This window comes from Gouania willdenowi, chromosome 10, assembly GCF_900634775.1.
Source record: "Gouania willdenowi chromosome 10, fGouWil2.1, whole genome shotgun sequence".
In the NCBI taxonomy this organism is placed as follows: Eukaryota; Metazoa; Chordata; class Actinopteri; order Blenniiformes; family Gobiesocidae; genus Gouania; species Gouania willdenowi.
The window spans coordinates 19,108,829-19,117,005 of record NC_041053.1 but is presented as its reverse complement, the minus strand read 5'-3'; the positions used below and the strand labels follow the sequence as shown (position 1 = coordinate 19,117,005).

The following is an 8,177-nucleotide window of genomic DNA, read 5'->3' as shown; positions in this document are numbered from 1 at the left end:
ATATATGAACTCGCACGGATGCGACCAGATAAAATTTTCACTTGCACACACTGAAAAAATACTCGCATATGAGACCATTTTGGTCGCAGTCTCGAGCCCTGATTTAAGACAGTTTTATGAAATTATTAATTAACGGTATCATTGCAGTTCAAACAAATCTGACGTTCAACACATTTGAACCAAGCAGCAGCCATGTTGAAAGTCTCAGGTCAATCTGAGCCTGATACACAGAGATATTTGTGGAACACACACACAGACAGACAGAGGTTCCTTGCTTTATAGATAGATAGATAGATAGAGAGATAAATAGATAGATAAATAGATGGATAGATAGATAACACTGTGCTTTAGAAGGGAAAAAAAGGAGGAAAAAAAATAAACAACAAAATGCTCAATAATGCTGAAAACGCATTTTATCTTATCCAACTTTGGATGTATTTAATTTTCTCCTGTAATTCTCATTCTTCTTTCTTCACGATGACTCCTCACATATTTTGGGATTGTTAGGATCGTTTTTAAGCAGCCACTCAGCGAGCCATATCTATGAAAAGTAAACCAGCATTCAATAGAATGATAAAGTTGCAGATTATGATCAAATCAGGGTTCGCACTTACGCATGGGTTGAGTGGTTTCTCTTTGCAGAGTTCAGTGAGTCCTGGTAGCAGAGTGGGCTTAACATATTTGTTCAGGTATTCCTCATTTGCCTCTTCCGAAGGAAACGGCTCCATTACAGCTGCAAGTAGAAAACATGCAAGTGCTTAATCAATATTCAACATTCTGCAACATTGTGCTTTCTACTTACAATTTGGAAACATGAATTTGATTTCCCTCACAGCTTCATTAAAGGACTCACTTCCATGAACTGCATTTTTTAGGCCAGAAGTGCCATATTTTGCTCTAAGGCTGAAAAATAAAAATAAAGTTACACCACATTAAACATTAGAAAAAAAGATTCTTGATTTAGCAGAGCTCAGCTAATAAAGATGTAGGCAGAAAAAAATATCTTTATGTATTGTATTGTGACTCCTTGATGTTGCCATTAGGGCTGGGCAATATATTGAGATTCAAGATATATCAAATTTTCAATATGTATATTTTTAATAGCTTATTTTGTATTAAAATACTCGTTCTAGGAGTTGCTGCTTTCATTACTTCTTAGAACGGCATGAAAAACACAATTAGATGGATTTCCGAGTGTGTCCCTAAACCCAGACCTTCCCCTAAACATCCACTCTAAAGAACTCACTCACACGTGCTGTCCCTTAGAGGAGAAAAATATTAAACTGGCACATATTGTGCAGGCATTTGTTAATAAATGTGCCTGTGTGGCATTTTGCATCAGCAAATTTAACCCTGAATTTTCTTCCTGGTCAGACTTCATTGAGTTAAATATGTTGAGGTTTATATCGTTCGCGTATCTCCATTTTGAAAAAAAAAAAAATTGATATATGAGTTTTGGTACATATCACCCAGCCCTAGTTGCCACACTTGCATATCAAAACAAAATTTGAGAAATGTAAATGAATTGTAGTTTTATGGGGTAATAATATTGACTGAACAATTCTGATATTGTGAAACATGTTTATACTTCAAATAGATAATAAAACTAAGATTAAAAACATGCTCTGTTAAATTTGAGGATAAATCATTCCTGCTACCTAAACATACAATTTGCACTATATCAGTCATTTACTCCTGCATATTTAAATGAAGACTGACCACTCTGGATGGGTTTCTCTGGCCTTGGTGATGTTAGCAGGTCCTATTATGGACTTCCAGTGGGCGATGGCGTTGTCACGAGCCAGACTGAAGACAATGATGGGGCCTGAGCTCATGTAAAGTGTCAAGTTGGGAAAGAAATCCTTTCCATACTGGTGCGCGTAGAAGTCACAACATTGCTCTGGATTCAGCTTCAGCTTCCGCTTCTATGGAAAGAAATTGGTACAAAGCAATTCTACTACCTAATATGTAAAGAAAGTTAGGATTTTAAAGAAAGTGATGGTCCAAATTTAAGGCATTGTACCCTTAAATTTAAATTACATATTTGGTGTTTTAGTTTTTATTACATTTATAATCTCATCTCCACTTGCGTTTAGAAAAATATACTTAATAGATTTATATTAATGTGTTCTAGTACATTAGATGTCGCATAAACATGAAATATTATTTGAATTTCCCTCCCCTATAATTAGTAGCCTAATTTGGTTCAATAAATGGGAAGAGATTGGTTACCTTTACAATAAGTGTTGACTAGGCCACTGGGAGTGAGGTCCAAGGCCAAGGCAGGCTGACTTGATAAATACTGTATCATGTTTTTCTGCAGTCAGTGCCTTCTCCTTTCCCTTCTCTCTCTGCTCTGTTTCAGGTGTCATGAAGCTTTTTCTTTCTTATTATGAATTTTATATTTTGATAAGCACATTGAGATGACTTTGTGGTAAATTGCGCTATACAAATAAAGTTGAATTGAACTAGTTTAGTTTTACTTTTAACAACTATCCCAACATGTTTAACTCAAATGTTTTACAGATAATAAAATAAAGTTATTCACTGATATTGTCGGTAGACTAAATTGGAAATTATTAAATCTAACACAAGTTGTTACATTTAATCTACGATCTGCTACAGGAAAATAACAAAAAAAAAACAGAAAAACGACAGGTTTACACTACAAAGCTTTCATTTGATTGTGACGTTTACAATGTTCTTACAGTATTAAGGTTAATTTACATAATAGTGTATTCATTAGTTTACCGCTACATCTAGAAAATATATTTTTGTATGAGGTCTAGCTGATATAAATGCTCACTTTAAATTCACGTATTCTCGTCAGTTATAACTGTGATATTTACGTGTTTTGAAAATAAAAGCACTGCAACCAACCTGTAGGACAGTAAAGCCCGATTTGAGGATAACATCCTCGATCTCCTCTGCTTTGTGGACAGCATCTGGTTTAATAATAGCCAAAGTCCTTTCTACACTAATACGCTCCATCAGCTGCGTTTCCATTACCCTCAAAAATATGGCAAAATCTAAATAGCGCAATAAAAACTGGCAATAGAAACACCCAAATATCGCAAAAAACTTTTTGCGCTTTGACGAGGTTTAGGTTGATAGCTATGGAAACGCTTTTTTCTTAAATATACGTCACAGGACGTGACGTACCTAGTCACATGACCACTTCTCGCCGAGTAAACGTGACGTGGTACGTATGGAGAGAAGAGGAGACCGGGACATTTCTTAGCATAGTTAATAAACCCAGCTAATAAATCCTACTGGAGTCTAAAAGCACATTTATTCCAACGGTGACTCAGTATTTTCATGTTGCTAGGCAACAGTCCCCGCCTGCCCTACGGTAACCCAGACAGGATAATTTTCACCCACTGAAATTCAGGCAAATTATTTATTCTCCCAGTTGAAGTCGCTTTAGGTTTTAAAGTTACAAAACAAGATTTCCGTGTCACATTCACATACATGTCACTGAATTCTGAAAACTTTAAATAATAGTATCAAGTTTTTAAGAAAAACATAAAAGCCAAAAGGGAATGTTTGGCTAAGAAGTTAATAATGCAAGATAAATTATGCTGTAAAAGTATTAATAAATAAAAATCTAGTTCCAATTTTGAGATAATTTGTGATCTACACAATTATTTAATTTTGAATTGTAGACATTTTTAATACTTTTCCCAAACTTATGTTAGACCTTCACTTTAGCGATATGGATGTGCCCATCTATGATTTAAAGCATCTGCTGAATATGGGATCAATCATACACAAGTTTACATCACAGCATTTGAAACTGGCTATATAGTAAATGAAGCCTCCAATATAAGAAAAACAGACATTAGTTGCAGTTGAAGCAGCGCAGACAAAATTCACCACCAACACGTTAATTAAAACATGACTTCACATTTAAAATATATAAAACAAAAAATGTAACGGATCAAAAACCTTATGTCTACACAAAATTAACAGGTGTTAACCAAATTATTTGGGTTAAATAAAGCTCAATTGGATATATCTTGGGCCAATTTGTATATAAAATACATCTTTATGTTTGCAGACTTGATCTTACAACAGATTACCAAAATATATACTGTATATATATTAAAAAAACATTACCAATTATTTTTTCCCCCTTCAATTCCCACTTGCTGGATTCTTGCTCTACAACACACAGGCAAACTATAAATATCTTAACATCCTGTAATTTTAATGTGTCCCCCATAATACCAATGTAATAACAGCTCACAAAGGGCAAATAATGGGAGAACAATAAGAAACAGTCATTTCAAAACAGTCTTTTATTTAAAGTTTCTTCAACATGTGGCTCTTATCGAGTTCCAATAGTGACCTGCCACACTCTGATCAGGTTGTCAGTGTAGCCAGCAAACAGGGTCTGTAAGGACACACGAGGGAAAGTAGTAAGCAATATTTAGTCAATATTCCACTGTTACCAAGAAATATCACAGGTTAAATCGGAGCTCCCCTCATATTTGCAGGACTGTCATCAATCACAGTCAGGGTAAAAAGTGAATGGGTATAATCACCAGGGAATTCATACTAAAATAACCAGTTTATGGAACAGCCAACTAAATGCTGATAGTCCCACGTTATGATCCATTTCATACCTGTCCATCAGCAGACCAGGCAAGGGAAGTGCACTGTGGAGGTTCAGCCTTGCTGTTTGTGCTGATCACTTCTTGTCTGAGCTCATCCACAATAATTTTGCCCTCCAGATCCTAAATGCAAAATCAAATGTTGGTACAAGTATTGATAAACAGACAATCAATTATAAATCTTAAACAAGTGTTCTGGTTGTTCCATGGCTCAGAAACAGCCTCTGTTATCATCATGGAATACAGTTTGGCGTTGTAATTTCAATCACTGCCAGTTTAAATCCCACACAGTCCACTGGGTAACATGTCTCACCCAGATTTTGATGCTGGGGCCGGTAGCTGCACACAGCCAGTAGCGGTTGGGGCTGAAGCAAAGAGCATTGATGGTGTCACCACTGTCCAGGGTGTAGAGATGCTTGCCCTCATTCAGATCCCACAGCATTGCTTGTCCATCCTAAAGGTAAAAAGAAAAGACATGCATTTAAGACCTTTTAAACTTTTTCACAATCAGTAACCCTCCCCACAAACAATGGAAACTGATTTTAAAAGGCAGGTGACACTCAGAAACAGCCTCTTTATCATCACTACAGAACAGAAGGCAAATTATTTTTCCATCACAGCTACAACCTGCACACCCGACTACTATCAGAGCATTTGGTCTATGATCCAGGATCCAGCCATACCTTTCCACCAGATGCACAGAGGGAGCCATCGGGAGACACCGTCACATTGTTCAGATAGCCAGTGTGGCCAATGTGGTTGGTCTTCAGCTTGCAGTTGGCCAGGTTCCACACCTGTATGTACAAACATGAGCAAGATGTCAAAACAAAATAGAAATTAATATTATTAAAACAAAACAGAAACATACCTTAACCATTTTGTCCCAGCCGCAAGAGACAATGATGGGGTTGCTGCTATTGGGGGAGAAGCGAACGCAAGACGCCCAATCAGAATGGCTCTCCTCCTGAAGAAAAAGTGAACACCAGTATTTGGTTACTTTATGTAATGACAAAAAAACTAATTCAAGCAGAAATTGCATTCTGACACTAAATAAACCCTTACATTCTTTGAGAAAATAGACATTAACTCAAAATCTTTCCATGTAAACGGCTGGTCAGAGAAACAAATGTCAATTCTCACTGATAATCTGCTATGATATGACATACTTCACTATCTGAAATGGAATTAGCTAAATGACAGTTTAAACGTGTAACAAATCACACTTCTACCAAGCTTTACTCTGTGTACTAAGGGGCTGGACATCAACTCTTGTGTGATCTCAGAGCATGCTTGTTTTTGCTAATTTCTGCAGTGCACCAATACAAAAATAACTAGAATCCGTATTAAGCATGTTTGACTCATTTTTGGAGCGTTTCCTGTAATGACATCTGATGATGGGTAAACTGAGAACCAGAATTAGGGAAATTTTGCAATGGAAAACCAGAGGCTCTACAAACATTAACTAATAAATATTTTCTCTCCTTCATACAACTAATACCTTTCAATGAATGAAGCAGGTTGCTCACCTGAATGGTGTACTTGCAGACTCCGAGAGTGTTCCACAGTTTGATGGTCCTGTCCCTGGAGCCAGACACAATCTGGCGGTTATCTGCAGAGAAGGCCACGCTCAACACATCCTTTGTGTGTCCAACAAAGCGGCGGGTGGTTGTCCCACTGTGAACACATACAGTCAAAGGCTTCCATAAGAAACAACAACCACCTAGTTTTAACAAAATAGATCAATATTTATCACAAACCATATTGTGATAGAAATCTAATGGGCTTAACTTAGTCACGAGAACAATCAAAAGAACCTGACCACTTTTGGTAATTTGTTCCATGCTTTTAGTTTACATTTCGTAAACAAATCTGCTAAGGACATTTGTTTAACAGTATGTAAATGAAGGATGAAGAAAAACAAAACCATAAGCTGTAATGTTACCATGACATCTATTAGTATGAATAGTGCTCAATAAACAAAGGAAATCTGCCTTTGTTCAAACTGACCCTAATTTTAACACCTTCTACAATACTCGTCTTAGTGAAAAGGAAAAACAAACAGATAGTGGTGAACTTGCTATAAGGTTGCCAACTTATTTGCTGAGATTTTTTTTCTTATTTGCACAACGAGCACGACCTCCCATCTTGGCACAGATAAGCACAAGTAGGGCTGGGCGATAGTCTAAAGTCTTACCAGAAAGACAATCCTGGGTTTAATTTACTGTTTCCAAATATTAACAATCAGCTGCACACAATGTGCCACTTTTGGCTTTTTCTCCTATAAGGGACAGCACATGTGAGTGTGGCTTGTTTAGGGGAAGGTCTGTTACGCATCCAGTGGAAACTGGGGGTTCGAGGTACAATTCTACAGGACAAAATACCTTTAACTACTACTACAAAATCATTCACTAACACTAACAGTAACCACATGTAACCTCTTGATATAACTCTGCAGTTTGAGGTAAACTATTGACAGGACAACCAAGGACATGATGCTGCAGGTCATAATAGGCCTGGAAAACTAAAGCAGACATCTGATAAGTGTAGAAACCACCAGTTGAACTTAGGACTGGTCTTAATCTCTTCAGCTACACACAGTGAGGACACGTCCACAGCTGTCACTTACTTTGAGAGATCCCACAGGCGCAGAGTCCCATCCCAGGAGCCAGAGAGGGCGAACTGTCCATCAGAGGAGATGACCACATCACTTACAAAGTGTGAGTGACCATTCAGGCTGCGCTGGGGGATCCCATAGTTGGTGTCATCACGGGTCAGCTTCCACATGATGATGCTGTGGTCTAAAACACAACAATGCTATTCAATGGTAGCTCTAAGCTAAACTGAATGAGCACCTTAGCAGCTGCTAATGCTAGTTAGACGTCAGTACATTGACTGCGTTGTAGGGCAGTTTATACATGAGAACCTCTATGAGTATCTGTAGTTAGCTTCCCAAGCTAGCCTGTGCTCAATGTGGGACCCGCACACTGCAGGTCCGTCCACGGCCTGTACAACATTACTTATCATAGACTGGTTTTCCTCGCTCGTTTCGCTGTTATAACTTGTGTATGTATACAATAGGTCATTATTATCATTATTCGAGGCCATGTTGAAGGAGCCGACACTGGCGGCCTCACCTCGGGACGCGGACAGAATCATGTCGGGGTACTGGGGCGTAGTGGCGATCTGGGTGACCCATCCATTGTGGCCCTTTAGGGTCCCCCTCACGGTCATCTGCTCGGTCATTTTGGTGACGTTCGGTAGTGCCTATCACAAGGATGGAGTTGGATGTTTCACAGGTCCAAGCAGACCTAGGTCCTCATCGTATCCAGGCACAGCGGAAAAGGAAGTCCAGACCCGGATACAAAAACTTTGAAGGGTTAGAGAGGCCGCAAAGCATCCTGGGAAATGTTGTCTTTTTTTTTTTTTTTTTTAGCCAAAGACAACAAGCCAGAGCCTTATAGGCTTATAAAGCTTATATATATATATATAGGTTTAAAAGGCTCCACACGAAGCCAGACATGGATATGCCACAATGTGCGAATAATAATTAATGATAGATTT

General features: G+C 38.1%; 2 protein-coding genes across 3 annotated transcripts; both read right to left on the bottom strand.

Annotated features, from left to right (window-relative positions):
- Positions 1-411: 411 nt before the first annotated feature.
- On the bottom strand, positions 412-3,268 carry nme5 (NME/NM23 family member 5). 2 transcript variants are annotated; one of them, XM_028460098.1, is made up of 5 exons: positions 2,881-3,268; positions 1,720-1,925; positions 854-903; positions 615-733; positions 412-541 (listed from the first exon to the last, which is right to left on the bottom strand). In XM_028460098.1, exons 1-5 carry the CDS (start codon positions 3,004-3,006, stop codon positions 473-475), a joined length of 570 nt encoding a protein of 189 aa, XP_028315899.1. In that variant the 5' UTR covers positions 3,007-3,268; the 3' UTR covers positions 412-472. The 2 variants fall into 2 exon arrangements, with proteins under 2 accessions (XP_028315899.1, XP_028315898.1); XM_028460097.1 differs by having other exon boundaries at positions 803-903; positions 2,881-3,266.
- Positions 3,269-4,282: 1,014 nt separating this feature from the next.
- On the bottom strand, positions 4,283-7,975 carry rack1 (receptor for activated C kinase 1). The gene is made up of 8 exons (XM_028460092.1): positions 7,751-7,975; positions 7,243-7,414; positions 6,143-6,290; positions 5,485-5,580; positions 5,300-5,410; positions 4,930-5,070; positions 4,629-4,739; positions 4,283-4,396 (listed from the first exon to the last, which is right to left on the bottom strand). Exons 1-8 carry the CDS (start codon positions 7,857-7,859, stop codon positions 4,331-4,333), a joined length of 954 nt encoding a protein of 317 aa, XP_028315893.1. The 5' UTR covers positions 7,860-7,975; the 3' UTR covers positions 4,283-4,330.
- Positions 7,976-8,177: the final 202 nt, after the last annotated feature.